Source organism: Bombus impatiens, unplaced genomic scaffold, assembly GCF_000188095.3.
Source record: "Bombus impatiens unplaced genomic scaffold, BIMP_2.2 scf_0382, whole genome shotgun sequence".
NCBI lineage: Eukaryota > Metazoa > Arthropoda > Insecta > Hymenoptera > Apidae > Bombus > Bombus impatiens.
Window position 1 is genome coordinate 725,043 of NT_176801.1, and position 24,736 is coordinate 749,778.

Sequence of the window (24,736 nt, forward strand, 5' to 3'; positions counted from 1 at the left end):
GAGAAAGATTATTTAGAAAAAATCTTAAGAAAAAATCTTATTTTACGCTTTTTGTATAGAAATTCAGACTGAAAAGGCGCAAAAAATATCGAGTTCGGAAGAATGGAATTGTGGTTGAGAGACGCGAGTTAAGGAAAGAAGAAGGAGAACGTATGTGCGCACGTTGAGCGGATGAAAAGGGGAAGATGCATTTGCGGAATGCGTGCAAAAATCGAAGCAGCAAAGAGATTGGGATATAAGCTAGATAAGTTGTAAAGTCACGTAGATTCCTCATCGCGTTCATTTTCCTTAGTTCCTAAAGTTTCGTTTTTGAAAATACTTGGAACGGGAGAGGGGACAGGAAATCCTTTCGTATTTCAAATCTTGGAAAAGGGCGTTACGCTTAAAGTTTGTTAATCTTTCTCAAACCTGTATCTTCAGAATCGAATAATAGGAGAGGGTTTAGAAATAAATAGCACATATATCGTAATAACTGTTTCAATCATGGTTTAGAATATAATGTTAATTTATACGTATTTATGTCGTATTTAAAGATTTCAATTCTATTTATCAAAGTGCAAAATTTGTCGAAAATTATACTCGATTAAGAAAGTGACAAAGAAACCTTCCACCTTCTGGACAATGATGCGTTCTAACGAACAAAAGCTAGACTCACGACGTAGCGAAGCCTTTCGTAAAAATATAATAAATATTTCGTCTGGAAAATTGAAATATATCGAACAGAAATTAAATTGCTATTTATATAGATTCTCCTCTTCTGACCATGTTCGAAGCGAAAAATTGCAACGCGCGCGCAGACCTTATACATGCATACGTATAGGTACAGCGTGAGAAGTACATAGGTACATATCATGCTATATAAGATGATTCATGCAATTGAGATAAATCGTTTTCCTGTCTGGTTCAAGGGGCAGGGAAGTAATAAAAGAAAATAAAAGCGATACGGGCGATACGATCTACGTTGAAAATGGAAACGATTTGGAACTTTTCTGCTGTTAATTCCGCAACGAACCACCAAACAGTCCTATATATATGTATATAACAGAAGACAGCACAGAAGAGATTTTTCAAGGAATTTCAAGTATATATGTACTCTATGAAATATTCGTACTTTAGTTGCTTTCTCTAATATCGGTACGAGTAAAGCGTTCGTCAGAATCGATTCTACTAGGAAAAAAAAAATAGGAAAAAAGATGATAAACATTGACATTTCATTCAACCTATTCTTCAAAACACTAAACAACTAACTTTACGTAAATATAGCAACTGATCTCGTATCACAGCTACTAATTTTTCCGAGTCATTCTAATAGTAAAAAAAGCCTAGCAATAACATCTGTTTTATGCCAAAGCTATATTTTGTATCAGATGTAAGAGATGAAAAGAAAAGAAATAAATTTAGTTTTATAGCTTATACAGAATATTGTATGTATAGATTATTATTATTATTATTATTATTATTATTATTAATGTTATATTTTACACTAAAAAAAATTGAAGAAGAAGGAAACATTCTCAACGAATCGATATAAACTACTATAATTTATATATCATTTTAATTTTGAGTTTGCACATTGAACTATCTGACGATAAGATATAAAACTTAAATCTCCTCTTATTTCCAGCAAACGTTTGAAATTATCATATATATTATGATATTAATTTGAAATGGTTGTAAGTATCGTAAAAACTATCCAATGACGTAACCGACAGCTCTTGAAAAAAATACTTTTACTCCAACAAAATACTCTGATCTTTCAAGTATGTAAATGCAAAACGTTTTTAAACGAGAATACGTCCATCTTTTTTCACGTCCAACGCGATATTTCTCGCTATGTAGTAAAACGAAAACGTGACGTTAATTTTCCAATCATTTCACCCGATAGTTAATGTCTTTTATAGCGATAAAACGCGCATGCGCCAACTATCTCGAACTCGCACGCAACGCAGAAAATTATTCATTGGTTTAATAACCGCAGGAGAACGATAATTGGTAACGTACCAAGCAGAACAAATATTAAAGGCTTAACTAGCGTCTTAACCAAATAAAATAGAAACCGAGACCAGCGTCTTTTTAACATATCTAAAGTGCGAAAGTTTCTTTTCACGTGACGTCTATGCACGCAACTTCTTTCTACCTTACGACGGCATACAAAAGATCTGTTACGCAATTTCAAAAATAAATTACCGCTAGCACGAACACGAAGGCACAGGAGAAAAAATATTCAATTCGCTCCACCTCGTTCACGGAAAACACAACGAGCCGACTTTCATCGCTAAACTGGTGCATCGCTAGAAACACTAGCCAAGCATTAGATGATTTGACACGCGATCCACGTTGCAAACTACACGCTGCTCCGCCTATGTTTATATTTTCGTGAACATCGATTACCTAACTGCGATTCTCGTTTTAAATCGATGATATAATTCATCCATTCACGGTATTGAAATGAAATAAAAGCATACATCAGACTAGATACACGTATTAATGAATGAAAAAGAAAGTTGTAAATAATTCTAAATAAAGCATGCATTTACAGAACTAAAGAAGAAATTCATTTTGTAAAAACAAATTCGTATACGGTCAAATTTATAACTTGTCAAAAATAAAAGAACATTTAATATTATTTAATATTATGGAAGAAGCAAATTTTTATATGCGAAGGAATTTATTTTCCTTTATATTTTATTATATTTATTTAGCTAATATCATTCGTGTTTTGAAAGCTTCCAACAAAATATATAACGTTCGCTTGTATCGCTTACAACTTAAGCAACAGTTAAAACACTGCTTAGAATTGCGACACTGATACCAAATTTTATTAGGTAATTTTGATACACCCATTCTAATAAGTAATTCACATTTACAGTTGCTTTCTGCAAATATCACGACATTAACGATTTTTAAAATATGACGATGTTATAACGTTATAATACAAACGATCAGAGAAAACAACCCCAGAGAAACTAAGTTAATGATATCAGAGAACAAAAAAAAAAGGGGGGAAGAAATTAAGAAATTAGTGATCAAAAATTTCATTTTACAAAATATAGGAAACCGTGCGGGTACAAGAAAATTTCTTAGCTAATATGTATACGGTACCGCCGTCTATGGTAACTCTTCAGCATAATCCACATAACCTTATCGGGCGAAGATAACGCCAACGGGTTTGATAAACGCGAAACGAAACGTGATGTACAAGCAATATTCCAGACAAATAGAAGATGGGGGGTGGGATAGACGAAAGATGTATACAAAAACGTTATGAAATACAACTAGCGATGTACATACATAGGTATATTTGGCAATCGTTGAGGTTTATTATCGTTCCAACCTAACATGTTCACGTGCGTGTTTGTGCTATTCGACGTTGACCGTGGAAGAAACCGAACATCAAAATAAATACACTTTACTATAACCAAAATTGTCAACACAATAAATCTGTGTTTATAAGCCTGATTATAGCTAAGAACCGTATATCGGCAAAAGAGTAATTGAACAAGCATGTTTCGACACATGATACAAGAATGAATTACAGCAGTGACAGAATATTGAATTCTCTCTTCTTTCCTTTCCTTTCCTTACTTTTTGTTTCATACATACGTCGTTTCATTTGCTAATCGTAATGGAATATGTATACTTATTTACACAAGAAACAAGTTGAACGAGAGACACGACTTTCTTTCACCTTCTGATGACATCCTATATATATATATATATATATACATATATATATATATATATATACTACCACCATCTTTGCACCCCGTTTTCTTCTCGACGACACGCGGTTGGAATGGAACTAACCAACCTGATTTTTTCAGATGCCTTAAAAATTCCACATTTTTACATTGTCTGTGACATTTTTGTGGCGCATTTCCACGGTATCTATCATCGTGTGCAATTCTAATGTCTGAACACACGACTTTCGTGGGGCAAACCCTTCAACGACGAGAACGCACCTCGCGTCAGAGTTCGAAACATCGCAGCGACAAACGCACAAGTCTCAACCGGAAAATAAAAGACATAGGTTATAGAAGAGCACGCGGTAGGATACAGACGAAACTGCGTACTTTGTTTTTGCACTACAGTTTACGCTGGACATATTACCGGGTTGGGTATAGAATAAAAGCAGCGTATATTAGAACGGGTCGTTGACGACGGAGATATAGCTCGGGCAATCGAGGAAAAGAGACGCTTAAAATACGAGAAGACAGGCATTGACGTACCGTAAAGTTGCGTGTAGAGCGTAGTAGTAGACACATTTCCACGAAGGAGGAAAGTCATGGAGGGTGTACGGATCGATGCCTGGCTAGGAAATGGTCCCGAGCAGAATGGCAAAATTTCCTCGTAATATCGCGCATTGCCACCGGATGAAACTGACTCGCTGTACACTCGTTCATCTACGCGACGATCGTCCCATGTCGTTGTTTATCGCGAACGCGTTTTTTCCGTTGCCGGGCAAAAAAAACAGCGTGTCTCGGCACACGACGTGTCGTATAAATGCAACCACCCTTATTTCACAATCTCCTCGAAAATGATTTGAGATTATACAGAAATTGGTGAGAACAGATCGGGTGTCACGGCCACAACGGTGACCAGTAGAGCGCACACGTTCGATACCACGCAGCATGCAAAATAGCAATTCACATAACCGGGCTGCGTTTTACGATAAATGTCTATATGTGATCAATGATCAATAACTAGACCGAGAACATGCGGCCACGAGATACACTCGCAAGTTTCGAAAGCATGCATCATAACCTCGGACATAAGCGACGTTCGCGTGTCTCGCAATAAATTTCATTGATAAGAAAACACTCACTACCAATGCTGAGAGTTCTCCATCGAGTTTTCCGCTTAGAACCCTTGCCCATCTTTCGCGAAGACCGAGCTGGTTCTCCTCCCTTCTGTCTCTCGTCTTCTCAGCGATCTCGGCCAACTTTCTACAGCGACAGCTCCACCAAAACCATGTTGATCGCGATTGATCTTGCTACTACCTTGGCGGTAGCATTTTAACAACTGTCCGCCGACCAGTGTGTCTCACGTTGCTACTCTTATTGAGAGAAAAAGCTTTGGAACGATACGAACCGATAAACGAGACCTATCCGTAGCAGAAGACAACTCTAATACGTAATCCGCGCCGCACGAATAGCGACCACATACTGCTGTCCCCACCTCACCCCTCCCTTTTGGTCCCCACCCTGCTCCAATGGAACCCCTACTTCTAGCTGTGTCACGTTCGACGTAACTCGCTGAATGTTCAACCTCTAATCACGTTTCCACAACTTCGAAAAGATCTTTTTACAGAAAATGTATGTTTGCGAGATTTTTGGACTAAATCGTAATACACGAATGCACATACGTTGAATGTCATGCGAATTTCCAGTAGCAAACTTGACTAAAAGTTTGTCTTCGTGATTGAAACGTTTCGAATAGGAGCCAATTGCCACATGCGCAATAGCATTACGTTTCTGTGTCACGATTGGATGTTGCCATGGTAACCGATGTAAACTTTCGTTCGCCATTTTATCCGGCTTTAGATGTAACAAAGGTATAAGATTCGTTTCATCTCAAAGTATTTTAACTGGTTTTTCTTTCAAATCTACTCGTTCCAATAATCGTCTTTCATTTTTCCAAGAGAATAGCTATCTTGTGGTTATTCGTTATTTATTTCCTGCGCATAAATATCTGTAGAATTTTATTCTTTCATATCTTATTTTTATAGGTTAGACAAGTACGTATCTAAACGAGTAATTATGATAAAAATATTGTCTCTGCATGAATTTGATTGCCCTTCTGCCGATGACTTGGCTACTGTTGCACTTATAGAGGACGTTTTACATTACTGTGATTACGATAACCTGACCAATGAATTACGACCTTTTGCCAAATATCTGCGAGAATATCCAGAAGTTTCTATTACTTCTGATATTCTTGCTACACGCGAAACGGCACGCACAGCTTGTGCCGGTGATTTGTTTTTACCAGTTCACGATAGCATCTTTAGAAGGCTGGCTAGCGTATGCAGAGAGAAAGGATTAATCGATGCTGTTTGTCTGGCTGCGTCCGCAGAACCGCAAGAAATTACACCAATCTTGCATTTGATAGCTACGAGGTATTAATAATAGCTGGTACAAGAATTATTTGTTTAATTTTAATATCTGATTTTCCATTATTTTAATTTTAGGCTCAAGTGGATGTTAGATTTACTAGACAAAGGAATATATCAGAAAGAAACTTTACCTATTTCTGGATCTGGATCAGTCGCGGACGTTGTTCACACAAGGAACTGGGAAACGTCTTTGGTACGGTATTAACATAAACCGCAGTATATGTTTCTCACGGTATACGTTATATTTGCAGTATTAATTTGTAGGCCAGGTGTATCTCGTGGCATCCACACTGCTCGCGACTAGCAGTAGTTACATGGGACGATCGTATACGTATATTTACTCATGGAGCACCGATAATACCGATTTTAAGACACGGCGCTCAAAAGTCTGTTTGTTGTATAAATTGGAGACCATTCGCTGGCAAAGAACTGGCAGTAGCGTGTCACACAGGTGTCTTAGTTTGGACGATAGAATTAGGAGCAGCCAGTAATATTCTCAGTCACGCGGTGTTGCTAAAACAAAGAAATCATGCTCCTGTAACAAGCGTTAGATGGCATCCGCAGGGTGATCTATTGGTATCTTGTTCTCCAGCTGATACACGTATGATTATCTGGGATACTTCTAAAAAAGAAGGCGTTCCATTGAGACGAGTCGGAGGTGACGGCCTATGTTTCGCTCGTTGGTCGTCTTGCGGTTCTCATTTGTTTTCAGCCTCGTGTAGAAATATATTTAGGTATACCGTATTATTGGTTTTGTATTCTTATCTCTTACGTCATATAAAATTTTATTTCACGTATTAACAACTATGCATAGAGTTTGGAACACGGGAGTAGCGACGTTATGGCACGCAGATAAATGGACAGTGCCTAATGGTCGTGTGGCTGTTGCGTGTTTCGGTCCTAATTTGACTCTGTTGTTTGCATCGAACGAAGACCCTGCCACAATCTTTTCTTTACCTCTGCAAGAAAATATTTTCGACGTTAAGAAGCCTTCTCTCGACGACGTCAAACTGGCCGTGCCTCTAATGGATTTAACAAGAGTTAACTTTTCGTTGGATGACGGTGACAGTTACGTTACTGTCGGCGGAAGAATAACTGCAATGGAGTGGGACCCTACAGGAAGATATCTTGCTATCCTCTTCCAGGTATGTTCCTTCTCGAAATTTAATTCAAAAGATAATAATCTAACGATAGATCTGTTAATTACTTAGGACAGCCCATACATCGCATTGATTAAAACCAAACTAGGAAATCTGTCACGTGTGATTGACGTTAAACCGAGTTGTCTTATAAAGGGATTTCCGGGCGAAGTTCCTAATTGCATGGACTTTTATCAAAAGTGTCAAAAAGGATCAGGCAATGTAATTTGTTTAACAATCGTATGGAGTAGTGGTCGTATCCAACACTTTCCAATAATTGAGAAGAAAATTGCTCCTGTTACGAATACGAGTACTTCAGTTTCATCGCACTCGTTGTTAAGGCACGATACATACAATTTCGATTTGACTGCCATTTACTGATTATATCGATTGTTATCTTGTCGAGCAAGAGGTACGAAAATTCTATCTTTAGTTTTTTTTTTTTATCTGTTAACGTTTATACAAGGGTCCAAATATTTTTGTTAAACGGAGTATGAAAGAGCAATAAATCGTTCGTTCGTATAGATCAGGCACGACGTTCTCGCATGCCACATCACGTCCCGTCAGAAATTATATAATGTTTCATAACCGATCCGTCAACGTGCCTAGGGGAAAAAACATCGTTCAGCCCCGTGTTAAGTTCTAATGTGCTATCTTTCTAACGTATGGGATATACTACGAGACGGCTCTCGGGTTCGGTACCTAATTATACGAAGTCACATGCAGAGCGCACGTCTTTCTATTTTTACATCGCTTGACCGAATGCTGAACGTCGACACGTACTTATGTATATATGCGATGCGTCCCGCACTATTTTCAATATATTCTCCGGCGTTATTTATCCATCGTTCTAGAAACTCCATCGTCCTAAATATAAGTTTCTCAAACGCAGTTTTTTCTTCCGATTTACAAGATATAGATTTCATAGACTGCATAGGAAAACTCATTGAGGAGTATACTCGCACTATATAATGTTCAATTACTTCATTATACTTTACTTTCTATTTTTTTCTATTAATCATCGTCGTATCGGTTATAATAGAAGACTTATATATATATCGGTTATAATAGAAGACTGATTTTTACGTTTACTAGAAATACGCATTGATCTCTCGAAGAAACTTCGATGCGTATTTCTAGTAAACGTAAAAATCAGATATTAAAAAATAAAATTGTAATTCTAATTTCTAATAGTAAGTACACTTACAACATTTGGTACAAGTTGAAAGTTCTTCCCTATTCTTATATCTTGTAGTTACTTTATTGTAAATTTGTTTAATAGTTCGTATCATATAAATGCGAAACAGCGAATAAAATAAAATCGTTTGGTTTTCCAATAAATGTAATAACTAAATAGAATAACGTTTTTGATGGTCGATGTATATAACTAAAATTCAAACTAAGGACATTTTCAACTTCGTTTCTAATCGGAGAAACAGTTGTCAATTGTCATCGTGGTACTGATCAAATGGACGGAACATGGAAACTCAATCTCACTTACGTAGATAGCCTTTTGGAAATCGCGAAGGGACGAGTCGCGTTGAATCCCCTCCGATTAAACGTTCGCACCTTTTTTCTCTCTCCCTTCTTCATTCTTTCTCTGTTATTGCATCCGTATGGGGTGTACGATCGAAATCCTTTTTCCAGTATATTTATTTTAATGGCAGTCGTACACATGCGGTGACTATGGTACGAACGGAGTTGACAGGTGCCTGGACAAAAAAGCGTGGTCGAGAGCTGGCATAGTATGTATAATGTAAGCATAGAGGGCTGGCAGGCCACATGTGCCACTCTATCACTTATCTACCCGTAATATGACGTATAACCCGACCATAAGATGCAACTGTGAACGCATGCGTGCATATATGTATGCGTGCGTATGCGTGAGTGCAGCAGTCAAGATGTACAGTACATACTATATACACGCATTTATACATACACAAGGGTTGAACAGAAGGATGCACGATCGCGCTTCTGTGTGCGTTTGCTTGGAAGAAACAGAGGACATTCCGACTTTCGAGGATCACGATGTCGCCAGAATCGCTATGGAATCATAACAACGCGTTTTGGACTGGCCAGTCAATGAACCAAGTACGATAGTCTACCATTTTTCTTATTCTTCCTTGGCTCGTTCTAACTTACTCGGATTCTTTAATGCGACTATACATGACAAGCCACATACGCCAATTGGAAAGTATCGCGCATTTTGTTTTATCGTACTTAAAAGAATGCGATAGATAAGAAAAGTTGGGTAATGCAATAAGAATAATATATAATTTTCTACGAATTTTCGTGCTGTCCTCCATTTGTACTTTTATATTTAGATATTAGTGGTAGGTTAGTACATTTGAGAAGAAATTAAACAGTACTAATTTTTAATGTTCCTTGTACATTTAAATTCCTCGTATTCCCTGCTATACTTTCGAACCGTTTCTCTAAGCAATCCAAATTCCTATATAGCTTTAAATGACACGAAAATCATTTACACGAAACCACGAAATGACAAATCTTTTCTCAAATCTGCTTCCTCGTCCCTTTCAGAATCGAGCTTCGAGTTGTTTCCACAGCTTCAAATACAGACAGCTGTTATCTTAAATTGAGCAAAGAGAAGCAAACTCGACACAAAGGGTAGGGCATTTTTGAACTAACAAGACCGATACAGCGTATAGTATACGAAACACGGAGCGCGAGAGGGTTAACATAATGGAAATAATTTCCAAAACTTTAGGTACATCCAGTATGCGGTATTCCATCGACACGCCCCTAAACTTACCAAAAACTTGAAACAACTAGCGACGGTTACCCTAATGCGGCGTAAAGTATTCGAAACATAAGCAACGCAATACTGAATGAAGAACGCAACGATATCAAGCGCATTTATGCGAAAGTCCGAGATGCAAGGAAGGAGGAGGATGAGGAGGAGGAGGAGGAGGAGAACGGGGAGGTCAGTGAAATAATAGTAGGCTGTAATAGGAGGAAGGAGTGAACGACTTGCCCTCATGTGTGCGCGCGAAGAAGCTGTTGTTAATAAGTGACGCGTGTGCGGCAGCTGGTTTTACGTTTTTTGCCTTGCACCCGATTCTCGGGGTTCGAGCGACGAAAGATCGGTCTAAGCACCCCTTCTCCCGCCACTTTCACCGCTTCCATCTCTCGCCCGAGGCCCGATGCACCTCGACTTTGAATATTCCTTAACAGATTTTCAAAGAGATACCGATCGCCACGCGACGTCCAACTACCGAATCGCTTCTCGGCGTCAATGACCGGTTAAAAATAAATCCTGCATTCTGGATAACTGTAAAAATACTTCGAGAAAGGAAATTAAAACTCGTATACGTTCGATTAATTTTCAGCGATCCTTTGGTAATTTATAAAAGTACGATGTACAAAGTAATCCATATGTACACGCGTACGGACACACGTGCACGCATAAGTCAGGCATAACGTGATCTATGCTTTGGTAGAGAGTTAATTTGTAAATCGCGACCAACTCGCCGATTCTCATTCGCAACAACCCCGTAGCTCCATGCACCGCCCTCTCGATTCTTGGATTCTGGATCCGTCAAACAACCACCACCACCGCCACCGCCACCTCCGCGATTCCACGCCCTCCCATACAACGTCCGCTTCTTTGACCACGAAGGCAATACCGATCGATCCTGTTCAGCAGCCAACCAAGGGAATGCCGGTCGATTAATCGCACGAATCAAAAGGCATTCGGGCAACGCTAAACAACGGATGACGCAATCTGGTAGCAGTTCGTCAGCCTCGAAGACAATCCATCGGGTATGAAGATCGGTTCGAACGATCTAAGAAAAGACAAAAACGTGCCGTGGAAGACGAATTCGAAGGAGCAGCAGCGAGGGAAAAGGGAGACGACAGACGCGCACGCAGATGTGTCGTGCCACCCTGAAACCGACGAGGTCGAGGCAAGTGCAGAGAAATGCACAAGTGCCGGACGATCTTCTCTTCTCCTCTTCTTATTTTTCTTCTTCTTCTTCTTCTTCTTCTTCTTCTTCTTCTTCTTCTTCTTCTTCTTCTTCTTCTTTGCTTGCACGAGGGAAACGAAGCACGGCCACGCGAGTGGGCGGCGCGTACCCTTCTCGAAGATTTCTTTCCTTGCTTCTGGCGCAGGGATGGAGGGGATCCTCCGTGTCGTCCGCTGAAAGAGCACTACGATGTCTTGTCCTGGCTGATAGTCGTCGCAGTGACGCGGGAACGGGTGTAACCGAGCTATATCTTCAGGATCGGATAGACGCAAAGTGTCCAGGCGTTCGTTCGGCCACCCTGTAGCCGCTCGATTCTTCCTCGTCGCGATCAAGATCGCGCCATCGCGCGTGACGCGTAGACCTTGACAAGTGATAAGCTTATCACGTTGGAAGAGTCGTCGACGATCTATCGAAGAAGAAATTTTCTGCGACACGCTCGGTGTCCGCGGAGTTTGTTTGGGGAGTCTGATCGGTCGGGCGGATCTCGTAAGTGGACAGTGTGAAGTTTTCTCGGACGGAGGTTATTAAGTTGGTTGCAGCATCGTGATGTCGTTGGTCGGTTGGTGATTCGATAGCACCGATTTCTTAAGTCGGTTCGATTTATGATCGATGGTCGCGGCATTCGCAAGAAGGAGAATAAGTAAATACGTCGTTAACGAATGGAAGGAGAAACGAATTCCGCGTCGAACGTTGCTTTCGAGCGTGGATATCGCGACGTGCATCGAGAGTTCAAAGTCAAACGATCGGAACTAAAATTAGTAAACGGTAGTTGAAAATAACGGCAACTGAATTTTATTAAAGGTCCATGAACCTATGCGAGCTCCATTTATCATCGAACATACGGTTCATTCATGAACGCTATCGCGCGTTAGTTGGAGGCTCGGTAATTCCAGAAATTCCTGCAATACTGTTTCACTCACGTGCTACTCGCGATTACTCGACCCACTATCGCTTTCTATCGCGCGTCACTCGTTGCAACATCCCGACTCGTCTTCTTAAAGCCTCTGTAACTTTCCGTTATACGCCAGCCTGCCGCGTATAATTTTGCCAATGAATGCCAACCTTCCGTTCCGTATCGCGAAGTCAATTTTATATCGGAAAATTTACGGAAAAACGAAAGTTTCAGGTTGCGGCAACATGCATCTCGAAGATTACCACGCGAACAGAAACGAAGAGGACGTGCAACGGGCGGTTTCCAAGAACACGAAACAGGAGGCTTTCAACGGTTTACACCTGGCACCTGTCGCGACCATAAACACCAGCGATCAATCCTGTTGGATCGCTTCTCACGCAGACAGCGTCTCCTCTCCCGTTTTGCCAAACAATTTCAGCCCCAGAGAGTACACGGACTGGGAGCAACTCACCACCGTCTTCCAGTATCCCTGTCAACCGTATTCGTCCACAGACAGGTCACCAGTAAGCACAAGTAGCGAAGCTACCACGCCAACCTGGAACAATGTCGTTCGCAGCGAAGCATCGGACTGTTCCAATAGCCAAAGATTACCATCCGTTGGTTCTGCATTCTCTTTCTCGAGAACTTTCTGTAATACGATCTATCCAGAGTACCAGGGATATCAGGATTACCAAGAGTATCAGGACGACGTATCCTTGACCTCTTTGCCCCTCGTCCTTCATAATCAAACGGACGATCAGGCGTTCAACGGTTGCATGCAGGCAGCCACGGACGAATTCGATCTTAGTTTGATCAGAGGCGATCCTACGTCGTTGTTAAGCAACGTGGAGTCTCCTTCTTCCCCGTCGTCCACGTACCTGGAAGAGCTTCAGGATCCGTTTTCCAACCTGAACGGATCTTGCTACGCGGTTGGACACTTGGTATCCGGCCAGCAAACATGCGTGTCCACGATGAATTTCGTCAACGATACTGGATTGAACGACGGATTTGCGAATCAAGTTGTTCTGCCCAGGAACGAAGGACTGTTGCTGACCGACAGAAGAGTGCCGGTGTCCAAGCCTGCGAGCGACACGGAGACCCGAAGCAAATCTTTCGGTGAGTCTAAAGCTGTTTTTAGTTAATATCCGTCGACCATTGGTATATACGTATGCGTATCGATTTACGCGATTCTTAAAGTATAACTCGGTAAGCTGTCGTTATGGTCATTGGTTCGTTTCTCACTTTTTTTTTCACTTTTTTACGCTATTTATGCGTTTGATTAAATTACAGTATATTACGCCCAAGTGTAGCGGCATATTTTCAATCGTAAATTTCATATCTCAAAGGAAATAACCTTAAATCGTATCTTGCTATAGCACTCTGTAGTATACTCGGTAAGACGTAAGGTACTTTCGGGAGCCACCGATCTCGCATCGTTCAACGATTAATCGTTCTCTTTCTCGTTACCCGATGTACGCAGGAAGTGGCGGTAAGAATCATGCTTGTTTTAAGAACGTGACAAATAAATAGAAATACCAAAAAGTAGCACTCGACTGCCACTCTCGAGCGCAGCGAGTAGTTTCGAGTAGTTTCCTTAACGAGTCTCGAGATCTACGGCTTGTTTACACGCTGATGACATGTTTGTTTCCGTTTCAGACTGTTCAACGACAGACGACAACTTGACGTCGACGTATCAGTGCCGATGGATAGACTGTGGCTGCGCTTTCGCCGAACAAGAGGGTCTGGTTCGACATATCGAAAGAAGACACGTGGAATCCTCGTCGTCGAACGCGCATGGACACGGAAGACGGGTTCAAAGGGACAGGGACAAGGATAAAGACAAAGAGGGAGAGGGTTACGCTGGTTCCGTAAGCGGCCAAGACGAATTCGCTTGCCTTTGGCAAGGATGTCCGCGTGTTCGACCTTTTAACGCCAGATACAAGCTACTGATTCATATGAGGGTCCATAGCGGAGAAAAGCCTAATAAGTGTCCGGTATGGGTTCTTTTATATCTCGTTACATCAAGTAGTATACTTTGTTACAGCGGTTAGTTCGAAATATTCGTCAAACTCTCAAATACACAATATGCTAGAAGATTCACGCGTTTAAGTATCATCGATATTTATCGTCTGTAAAAAGTTGAAAGTACGTATTTCGTGCGACAGCGGAAACGCAAGGAGAAATAATTATTCTTCGAATCGTTTATTCGAGATTAAGAAGTCGTTCTTCGTTCTTACTCAAAAACCCTCTTCCGTTGAACTCTTCTCGAACATGTTGGTCGAAGCGAATATGTTTCTTTCGTGGTTTTGTTTCAAACTTTCTCTAAGCTGTTGCATTTTAATCGAAACCACCATAAGTAGAGCCACGGTGTAATTAATTGTACTTTCATTTTTACAGTTCACCGGATGCAAGAAGGCGTTTTCACGATTGGAGAACCTGAAGATTCACCAAAGATCTCATACGGGAGAAAGACCGTACGCCTGTCAGCATCGCGGTTGCTCCAAAGCGTTCAGTAACAGCAGTGATCGCGCGAAACATCAGAGGACTCATTACGACACGGTGAGTTTGTTATTTTATTTAGTTATCCAGATCGAAACCTGCTTGAACTACGATACCCGGATTATCACAAATGTGTGTATACATATTTAAAAGGAGGAAGGAGCAAAATCGGTCGTTTTAATCAGCTATCGTCGGTCAGCTATTTGCATAACTTAAAAACATATTTATGGTTTGATTTCAATCGCCTGCGCGCGTCTGATATAGCTATCTTGGGATAAATATCGATACAGCGTTCTTACGTTACGTAAGACGATCGCAATTAAAGAACGATATTTCATCATGTGGTATTCGCATTTGCGTACAGTTGGTTTTCAATTATGATTATTCGAACAGGTGACGAAAAACGAGTAAAAAGTTGTCGCATAATTGCGTATTAATCGCTCGATCATTTTTATCAACAATTTATTTTCGTACAGCGATCCTTCGATATTTACGCGATCGAACCTCTTCGATATTCTTTCGCATCTTTCAACTGCGAGCGCGTGAAAACTCGAGCTATCGTTGTATCGAAATATTTTGAAATTTGGATAAATGGATATTTTTTGTAATTAAAATTACGTAAAATGTATCGCGCGCGATATTACTCGATCGTAGAGTAACTTTAAGAAAGAGAAGCGCTTATCGCCAATGTTGAAATTTTGTAGCACGAAAGGTCAGTGAACATAAGCTGACTCGATAACTCGAAAAGCTTGCGAATTACGATACGCGAAACGTAACATTTTGCTATTGTAACAATAAAAAAATGTATTATCGCTTTAAAAAGACGCGGACACGATAATTTTGTCGCTCAACGAATAACGGCTACTTAACGCAATTATCGCTCGACAATTACCTTTTGTCCAGCGACTTTCCAACCAATAATTACCATTACCACCTAAATCGTCTCACTGCTGTGTAGTATCATCTGTTTGCACGTACCAGGCAATACTAGCGTACACGAATGGAGCCGCTTGTACAGTTCCGTTCTTTCAAATATCCACCTGGATATCCGCGACTTTTATCGAACAAAAACAAGAATCTCAAAAGAGACGAATAAATCTGCTACGAATATTTCGCGTTATCGAATTACCGTAGCGAATACTTGCCTGTACGATACGTTCGTGTTCGAACTATAGCGAACAGCTATAGCGAAGTCAGATCAGTGCTAGACAGGAAAATAAACTTGTTTTATAAAAAATATTTTTAACAAAATGCTTGCGCAAATTTTCAGAAACCGTACGCGTGTCAGGTTAGCGGATGCGGAAAAAGGTACACAGACCCGTCGAGTCTCAGGAAACACGTGAAAAATCACTCGGAACCAACGACGCCGCTGTCCAACTTGTCATTGACATCGGACGGCAAGGCTTCGGCTAACCCGACTAAAAGTTCAAGCAACTCGCGGCACGATCCGATTTCTACTAGTTCGAGGCAACAGCAACAACAAGCGCGAACGGCGATCGTTTACACCACGGAATCGAATTATCGAACGTATAAGACTTCGGAGTCTTACGCGGACGAGGACGCGGACCTGTTCCAGACGAATCTGTGTCAGGTCGATCGGATTTCCATGAACCTTGACAGCAATCAAGAGTACGTGCCGATCGAATCTGTGAAACGCTTTCTCATCGACGATGTCAGCGCGTCAGGATCGCACGTGGACGGTACAGGTAAGGGAAACGATTCACGATCAACGAATCATCGATAGGAGATTCTCTGCGATTTCTAAGAAATCATCGACGCATTCATACTTTACGCATTCGTATCGACGGATCATACTTTACAGGGGTATTATCAAAATTTGCCAAGAATGGAACTTGTACGATCGTTTCTTTCGTACACTTTACAGCAATAACGATATTATCTTCGATCTTTTATTCATCGGGCACGTTTTATCTACATTTATTCGTCGGCTGACCAAGAAACGTTGCAACTAATCCGATTTTGTTGCCCGCTAGAGATTCAACCTACGGCAGAGTCTATGCATCGAACACCTTCTCGCCTATGTTCGAAGTAAATGGACGGCAAGCTCGAGAAAAATTCCGAGAACGCGCGATAAAACAGACGCGACTCCTACCGTTTCGAACAAAAAGTCGAGCAGCGTTGTTCGAGCGACCCGTACGAATCTTCATTGTACTGGTCCGCGCGTGCTGCCTTTTTCTGTCCCGGTAAATAGTAACGGCGCCGCCGATGACAGTGCGCGTTTCGCTTCCACCATGCTTAATCTCAGAGGAGGTTCAAACACGCTTTACGCGTTTACCCCACACCGAGTCTTAAAATAATATTCCCGACTTTTTTGGCCGGGAGCACACGCACGTAACGCACGCGCCAAAACAGACGACGCGGCTGCCACGTGCGACACACGCGTGCCCTTTTAAATTCCAGCCCTCGAGCCCGCGATTTTCTACCGAATAATACAGCCACATCATCGATCCCCACTCTACTCCTTTCTAAAATCGTTCTCTTCGCTGTTTATCAGCGACAGGCTCTAGGCTAGGTACGGCTCGAGTGCATCGTCGTGCACCGTATACGCGGGCGTTTCATTTTTCCAACCGTTAAGTTTCGTACCATTTATGATCGACGATAATCGGTCGTTCGTATCGATACGTACGATTTCGCGCGTATTTCCATTATCGCGTACTCCCTGCGGCGAGCAATTTAAAAGATATTTTAAAACAACGGATCAGCAGCCGGAAGCAATATCTCGATGTGAATTTATCGAGAGAAATTCATCGATATCGCGTTTCGTTCGGATTTATGTCTATTTGTAGAATTATAAATACGCGTACGTGTATGTATATCGAAGTTAGTCTCGTCGTTGTAGGTGCGTAATAATAAAATTTCGATCACCAAGCTAATGGAGTTTGATCAACTTAAGGGTCGAGTCTAGGTCTAGGTCTTTAAACTAGATTCGCGAAACTAGCGCACAGTGGTCGTTCAAATCTGTTTCCTACTTTACAGGGTACCAGGTCGAGGATGAAGTGCCCGACTTCCAAGAGCTCGGTTCCGATATCGAACAACAGTTTCTCGAACTAAGCAGCCTCGATGACGCGGTTTTCATCGACGGTTGAGAAACATGTTTATCATAGGAGGAGGATCGAAGAAGACTTCGCGGCGAACGCGCCATATTTCCAAAGACTCGTTTCCATTTCTTTTTGTATTCGATTTTTATACGCTTTCGCTCGATTAGATAAATTTCATCGACAGATATATTTTTGTACATAGACCGTTGTATATATCATTAAATACACGATTTTGACTATTACGTCCGATGTTATCTTATTTTTTACTTTTTAAGAAAAAGTGGCGTTTGCTATCTGAATATTATCGATAACGTTACCGTATTTTGCAATTGATAATGCGAACGAACTGATTTATTTCACGATATAATGTTGTTATTATCGCGTTACCGTTAATAAGAAAATTTACGAAATTGATACGAAGATATAGAAATTAAGAAACCTTGGCTATGCTTATAAAACGTGGACTTTTTATTTATTCGTCGTACATCGAGTCAGAGACAGCGACAATTTTTCTACGATACGATGTAATCCTCAAACGCGGAACGCAGTTTCGTCGAAAGGGCGTTCGAATTCCGACTTCTTTCTCCGAATCGTTGCACATCCTTGAGAAAACGATTCGCTATACAAGTATTTTTATACAAAATACATCGCGATATTTTCGTTCGTAGAAAGCGTTACGAACAACGAGTCCTCGTTCGTATTAATATAATTCGAATTACTTGAATTCAAAGCATTCGAATAAGTTTGAAGAATAATAAGAATAATAATAATAAGAGGAATAATAAACTCGTGATTTGTAAAATTTTTAACGATCTAGACTTCACGAGTCACGAGTTATCGATATTAATAAGTACCCCGTTGCTTATGTTAACAAAACTTACGTGCTAGTAAAACCGACGAAATTCCGCAAATTGTACATTAACTGGTTATTCCGTTTGAGGAAAAATGACAAAATCGTAAAAAGGAAATACTTGATTCGTTGTTTGTCGATCGACTAACTGCGTTCTAGTTGATCGATAGATCTGGTGTAAAAACTTGGAAGGATATATTTCGAGTCAACTAAATTAGATAAATCTGTGGCGGCACTCGACAAGCATTCGAGCTAATCGGATTAGTCTAACAGCTTAAGTACCGCCTTCTCTTTTTTTTTCCTATATCGAGCTTGTCGTTAACCTACTGTAATGGCCCCTCGCGCGGATCGTAACGACGACATGCTGCAGCAAGCTTTGTATAAAAAGCAATCTGACCCACTACAGAGATGTTTTAGTGGCGATAGGGTTGAGCAACGGTTTATTTTCAAGCTGTGCTGCATCGAGACGGTTTCGCCCCCTCCGTCAGTTTGTCGCAAATTAGTTTAAAGAAATTGTTCAGCGCCTTGCTTTGTATCTCCTGCAACAGACGGAAAACACGACGAATTAACGTTTGAAACGTGATTCGCTATTAATCGAGCTCTTATAGAAGAAACGTGCTCGTAATGCCGAGTACTCACCCCATTGATCGTGATCGTTGGAACGAAAGAGAGTCTCCCGGCCAACTCTTTCGTTTTCTCGCCATACGCGACCAACAGATCGTCCGACAGAGAACTCTTGACGCACTCGTTCATCTTCTCTTGGATCTGCTCGCTCAATCCTACGTTCTTGGCACACTGGAAAATCGTTTCGTACTTTTGTCTCGAAGAAAAGATTCCTCGGGTAACAGGTTTGCTTTAATCCCGTCGCGAACCTTTGATTTCTATATTTTAAGTTTCTTCTTATTTCGACGAAGCAGCAAACATTCCTTTTGTTCTCACAGGGCGATTATAAATAAACGATTCTGAACAATTCTACGCGCGTTTTAGAACATTTGATATAGGCCACTGTATATCGAAGAATTTCTAAAAAGTTTGCACGGTAGTATCCAACAACGTGTGAAAATTCAATGTTTTTTATTGGTTTAATTATATTCGGTTAAATTTCTAGTTTCGAGAAAGATGGCGGAAAAGGTAAATAAAAATGACGAGTACCTGTGAAAGAGAGGATGGCGGAAACTGCGAGGTCATTGCGCAACCAACTAGCGCCACGGTATGTTGTTGAACCTTATCAGCCGTTTCTCCGTTCTGAATCGCGTGAATACCGCACGCCTGAGCCTTGTTCCCATTGCACTCAGCTTCTCCGTGCTGACACGCGAAGCGCCATTTTTGCGTGATTGGATCTTGCCAATGCTATTTATTTAGGTGTAAATAAGTATATAAGAATAAATGGCATACGGATCGATTCGTACGATACGTTGTATTTGCCGACGTTGTTCTATTTCTTATTTATCTATCGCGTTTAGCGTAAAACGCGATACGATATAGTAGGTAATAACATAGCAAAGTGCGATAGGACCACTCACCGATGCTTTCCCGTACGGAACGAAAGTGACTCTGATGTAATCTTTCAATACATCGTATTGCGGCAATAGTTGCTGCTTGATCCACCGTATGCTATCTGGGCATAGCGATTCGTAATAAACTCCCACATCTATCGCTGCATTCGACTCGCCGCCGGCCACCTACACAGTTATCACAGAACGATCACGAGTCTACGATATGGTTGTCGATCATCTTACGCTTAATTATATTTTAACCGACGAATTAGGTTCAAGTTGGTTTAAGCGAGCGTAAATTAGTACAAATTATCGTAAGAGACTGTTGTTTGGCGTAGTTCGCAAGAGAGGTAATCGGAAGCCTCGTAACCCCATAGGGGAGTCGATAAAATTCGACTACTGCTATCCTACGTTTACATAAATTATGCGAACGATAGGTATATTATTTAATATTTCATTGATATAAATTACAAATGGATTAGAAATAAAAAATGTGTGTGCGATTACGTTTCAATACAAAGGTGCCTGAAAGCAGATTTTCACGCAAGTTTATACTTTTATTTCGGCTTCTAATAAAACGTTCTTCGTCCTTCCAAACATTACAACGTATGACAAACTAGAATAAAATTCTCTGTTATATAGATATCGTGTGTATCCCGTCTTCCGTTCTCTATACTTATCACTTATCGAATTGGTATTTTTACAATTAAACTAAAGGAATGGTGTTTCGATAAGAATATGCTTTAGCTATTAAACGTTATAACAAATATCTTTTATGTCCGATATTTTATATACGTACGTTTCTCCATATGTATATCTATAGATATAACCATGATCTAACGATAATTGCTACAAATAGTCGGCGTGTTATAAAGAATTGTATAATGTTATTTATTTGCTCTGTGATTGATTAATCAATTTGACAATTCGATCAGTGATTAATTTAATGACATTATAACGAATATTTTCGTAATAAATTTCTATAAGTAACCTCTCGTAGCTTTTGGAACAAAGAAACAGGATCATCGCGAATAATCGATAAACAGGTTTCAATGTTGTACGATACTCGAGGGGAAAAATTTCTTGAAAACCGGCTTTCGTCTTGATAGCTTTTTTCATCGATGTGTCAAAATAAGAACTTTCAGATTAGATTTACCACGAATGTCAATTATTATTTCGTGTTATATACTTGTTATTTTAAAAGTCGGCAACGATATTAAAACAAAGATATGATCAACAGATCAGACTTTTTGATAATTTGAAATTTGAAATTTTATTCCTGTCTCTTCATTATCTAGTAAAAGGAATCATAAAACGTAAGCAAACTTCAAAAGCGAATTCAACGTAAGTTGTGACAAAAATCTGTTGGAAACAATAGGTAATTATAATTTAAAGACAATTTGCCCATTGTAATACTGTCGTCGTATAACCAGTTATCTTAACCATGATGGGAAGGAACGAGTCAACACATTCATGGTAATAATTCATTTATCGAGCGATTTCCTCTTTCTTTGTTTCTAATACATCGTTTTATTTACATTCGAAATACATGTCACATTTAGTGCAAAAAATACGATATAAATAGTTTTACTTACTATATTTAAAAATTCTACATTTTAAATGGAAATAGAAAGAGAGAAAGAGAGATTCTACGTTTTAAATGGGAACAAAACAAGGTCTACATGTCTATAGAAATAAATAAAACTTTTATAACCTAAATAAGCGGAAATTTCACATTCCAAATGGGAATAATAAAACATCCTATATTCCAGATCTCTTTCAAATAAAAACATATGGAAATTCTACGTTGAAAACTACAATAAAAAAACATCCCACGTTCTATGTGGAAATGTACAGAAACTCGACATTCTAAACGGAGAATCTTACATTTTAAGTGGAAAATAAATAAAAATTTCACACGTGAGATAGAATCTCTTATGAACACATATTTATCGAAAATACAAACTATGAAAAGTGAAATTAAAGGAATTCTCACTTACCAAGGCACTATGGCCGAGGAACGCAACAGCGAGTATGGCCGTGATCGAGCTGCTCGCACTGAACAGGTAGCACCGCATGGTCTTTCTGGTATACCGACAAACTGGCCAACAGCTTTTAAACCAGCTTTATCTGTAATCTATAGTCCACAGTCTATAGCGACGTCGAACCTGTGCCAAGGAGGGAGACTTTGAAAATGTAGGAGGGGCCGATAGAAAGAGCGATACGAGAGAGGCAGGGAAGAGAAGAGAGACGGGAAATCGTACATAGTAGACGGTACTTCATACGGTACTACAGACAGTAATTCACATGTAACTTCACTTTCGCTACTAAAGAATACAATGATGTAGTAATGGGTTTGCGAATTAATCGATTAAATTAATAACGAAGCAATTAACAGTAACTTTTAATGTAAAAACCATGTGAATTGCGTAGATATACAGTCTTTGTCATTCGTTATGTTATAAAAAGTAACATAATAACGAACAATATTTATTGTTTACATTTGTGGACAAATATATATTCGATTTTCATACATATCCATCTATTTTGATATTTGATAAATTATTGCAAGAATATTTTCGGTTCATTCGTTTTTAAATAATTAATCAACAATTAACACTTTACCGATCGATAACCGATTAGTTGGTTTTTCGTCGCCGACGCCTACCGACCGATAACCTATTAATCGGCTTTTTGTCATCGACAATCTTTCTCATTATTCGAGCAGTAATTTGTTATTTGGTACTAAGATATTTTGTTCAGTTGCGTTGCTTCGTAAGCTCCCACAGTTTTATACCAATTTGAAAGACGTACCACTCGCGATGAACAAAAAGAATGGTATTGGAGAGTCTAAACCGAAACAGAACAGAATCTGCGCCCGAACTGCCGGTCGGACGTGCGTATGCTGTTGAACTGCTAGCGGTCGGTAAAGTGTTAATACTACACAGAGATAAAAAACACTGTTGATCGTAGAACTGAAAATATCATAACGCTTTAACATTTACGATATTGATATCTCTTGACATTGTACAAAGCGACGAATGCAAATGTCAAAATTAGTATTTCACATTGTTTGCACGATAAAAGAACACATAATTTAATCGGTCTACCATATTCGCTACAAAATTTCATCCGTATAGCTACTATATGTAATAATCTTATACAAAATAAGATTAAGGATCGATTCCCTGATGAAATTTCAACGGTCTCTTATTTTCTTTTAGATCCCTTAATATTTCGTTAGCTCGTGTCTTGAAAGTTTCTGCTAGCTCTGCACTTTGCTGCACACCATCGCCCCTCTTGTGCATTATAGATAAATTAGCACAAGCATATGGGTTATTTAATTCGCAACATCTTAACGACAGTTTATAGGCCTCTTTTAAATTCTTTTCTACGTATCCCTCGATACCGCTTAAGTAAATGCTTGACAAAAAGAAGCAAGCTTTCTCTTGGTTTAAATCGCAAGCTTTTTTTAATAGTTTCATTCCAAGCAAGACCTGAGTACCCCTGACTGGCTCGAGTTTTTCTTGAGATATCGCAAGAGCGCCTGCGTGAAGGCAGCCTCTTGCATCGTCCTTATCACAACCTTTTTGCATGTATTTGAATGCTTCTTTGGAATCTTTCTCACACTCTGTACCTATAAAAATTCAATTTGCAAATTTATAAATAGCAAATAACAGTTTCGGTAAATACTAGTTACCATTAAATATTAGTTAATTACGTAAGATATTAAACGAACGATATAAATTTGAAAAAGATAAAACATTATATAAATAACATATTTGGCGAAGAGACGAAAATACCGTGGGCAACATTTTGATTTTCCCGGTACGAGGCACGCGCCATTTTTACTCACCCATTACTCTGTAATCGCCGTATTTTGTGCAACTTTTCCCATAACCGCGTTCGTCACAATTTTTCTTATACAGATTTAGCGCCTCCTTGGGATTTTGCTTAATAGATTCATGATAATCACCCAAAAGATGGCAAACTATCGAAAAATGTCAAACATTTGAGATACGAGGTTAGAATCACCGACAGCCTCGGTGCTTACCTTCAGCTTTCTTCTCACTTAAACATCCAAATTGATATTCTATATAAAGATTCTTTAAATATTCTTCTACCTCTTCTTTCTTTTTAAAATCGTATGCCGCCATATTAAGCGATTACTTTCGAGTTATTAGCGTCGGGCAAACTTATCAGGAAAATAAGCACATGGTTTCTATTTTAAAGACCAATCAAACGATGAAACGGTATGCGTGCGCATCCTGTGATTTTTCGAACGAGCGCAAGTCGACAACCAAGGTACTAGCAATTCACAACATTAGAGCTGCTTGTCAGTTCAGGTGTGCTTGTCATGCAGTACGCTGTAAGTACATATCAAATTATTTCTACGGGGCACATGAGGACATATATCTTCACAATTATAGGATAATTCATATGTCGAAGAAGAAAATACGCTTATTGAAGTGAGTAATTTTGATTTAATTTGATTAATACTTTCTGTTAAACTATCGATGAAGTTATTATAAACTGTTTATAATCGTTTGCAAATTTATTTCTTCGGGCTTTTTTACATTTTTCATGATCCTTGTTTTCAATCACACATACTAATATTTCAAATAACTTGCTTTGCTATAATTTTAAGGTTACCGAACTACATATATTGTTTTGTACTAAAAACAATAGCATATCGTTTT

The 24,736-nt window shown here is 39.6% G+C and overlaps 4 protein-coding genes across 10 annotated transcripts in view; 2 read left to right on the forward strand and 2 right to left on the reverse strand.

The window, feature by feature from the left end:
• Positions 1–5,148, reverse strand: part of LOC100740022 (serine-rich adhesin for platelets) — a 53,981-nt gene extending 48,833 nt beyond the window's left edge. For both annotated transcript variants that reach the window (XM_012386258.3, XM_012386257.3), the window contains exon 1: positions 4,826–5,148. In XM_012386258.3, coding sequence (XP_012241681.1) covers positions 4,826–4,877 — 52 coding nt within the window. In that variant the 5' untranslated portion in view covers positions 4,878–5,148. The remainder of the gene's footprint in view (positions 1–4,825) is intronic.
• A 7-nt stretch (positions 5,149–5,155) lies between these two features.
• Positions 5,156–8,294, forward strand: LOC100743264 (aladin-like). 4 transcript variants are annotated; one of them, XM_012386260.3, is made up of 6 exons: positions 5,156–5,551; positions 5,727–6,118; positions 6,191–6,308; positions 6,380–6,849; positions 6,930–7,260; positions 7,327–8,294. In XM_012386260.3, exons 1-6 carry the CDS (start codon positions 5,498–5,500, stop codon positions 7,633–7,635), a joined length of 1,674 nt encoding a protein of 557 aa, XP_012241683.2. In that variant the 5' UTR covers positions 5,156–5,497; the 3' UTR covers positions 7,636–8,294. The 4 variants fall into 4 exon arrangements, with proteins under 4 accessions (XP_012241683.2, XP_024223766.1, XP_033176890.1 ...); XM_024367998.2 differs by having other exon boundaries at positions 7,332–7,484; XM_033320999.1 differs by having other exon boundaries at positions 5,466–5,554; positions 5,729–6,118.
• Positions 8,295–10,792: 2,498 nt separating this feature from the next.
• LOC100740342 (Krueppel homolog 1-like) lies at positions 10,793–17,926 on the forward strand. 3 transcript variants are annotated; one of them, XM_024368016.2, is made up of 6 exons: positions 10,793–11,726; positions 12,361–13,248; positions 13,789–14,126; positions 14,530–14,691; positions 15,902–16,337; positions 17,629–17,926. In XM_024368016.2, the coding sequence occupies exons 2-6, from the start codon at positions 12,378–12,380 to the stop codon at positions 17,736–17,738; spliced, it is 1,917 nt and encodes a 638-aa protein (XP_024223784.1). In that variant the 5' UTR covers positions 10,793–11,726; positions 12,361–12,377; the 3' UTR covers positions 17,739–17,926. The 3 variants fall into 3 exon arrangements, with proteins under 3 accessions (XP_024223784.1, XP_003489986.1, XP_024223783.1); XM_003489938.4 differs by having other exon boundaries at positions 10,796–11,726; positions 12,367–13,248; XM_024368015.2 differs by lacking the exon at positions 10,793–11,726 and having other exon boundaries at positions 11,751–13,248.
• A 436-nt stretch (positions 17,927–18,362) lies between these two features.
• LOC100740463 lies at positions 18,363–24,288 on the reverse strand. The gene is made up of 9 exons (XM_024368017.2): positions 24,091–24,288; positions 23,893–24,027; positions 23,211–23,673; positions 22,851–23,011; positions 22,037–22,164; positions 20,064–20,222; positions 19,693–19,890; positions 19,180–19,335; positions 18,363–19,079 (listed from the first exon to the last, which is right to left on the reverse strand). Exons 1-9 carry the CDS (start codon positions 24,191–24,193, stop codon positions 18,987–18,989), a joined length of 1,596 nt encoding a protein of 531 aa, XP_024223785.1. The 5' UTR covers positions 24,194–24,288; the 3' UTR covers positions 18,363–18,986.
• Positions 24,289–24,736: the final 448 nt, after the last annotated feature.

Bases quoted from the DNA above. Each gene is read 5' to 3' on its own strand.
- LOC100743264 (XM_012386260.3), top strand. From the start codon at position 5,498: ATGGTAACCGATGTAAACTTTCGTTCGCCATTTTATCCGGCTTTAGAT. The intron at 5,552-5,726 runs AAGGTATAAGAT...TCTTATTTTTAT, and splicing joins ATCCGGCTTTAGATGTAACA to AGGTTAGACAAGTACGTATC. The intron at 6,850-6,929 runs GTATACCGTATT...AACTATGCATAG, and splicing joins TCGTGTAGAAATATATTTAG to AGTTTGGAACACGGGAGTAG.
- LOC100740342 (XM_024368015.2), top strand. From the start codon at position 12,291: ATGAATGCCAACCTTCCGTTCCGTATCGCGAAGTCAATTTTATATCGG. The intron at 14,127-14,529 runs GTATGGGTTCTT...TCATTTTTACAG, and splicing joins AAAAGCCTAATAAGTGTCCG to TTCACCGGATGCAAGAAGGC. The intron at 16,338-17,628 runs GTAAGGGAAACG...CCTACTTTACAG, and splicing joins ATCGCACGTGGACGGTACAG to GGTACCAGGTCGAGGATGAA.
- LOC100740463 (XM_024368017.2), bottom strand. From the start codon at position 24,193: ATGGCGGCATACGATTTTAAAAAGAAAGAAGAGGTAGAAGAATATTTA. The intron at 24,028-24,090 runs GTAAGCACCGAG...ATTTTTCGATAG, and splicing joins AAGTGAGAAGAAAGCTGAAG to TTTGCCATCTTTTGGGTGAT. The intron at 22,165-22,850 runs GTACGTCTTTCA...TAGATTACAGAT, and splicing joins CTTTTTGTTCATCGCGAGTG to AAAGCTGGTTTAAAAGCTGT.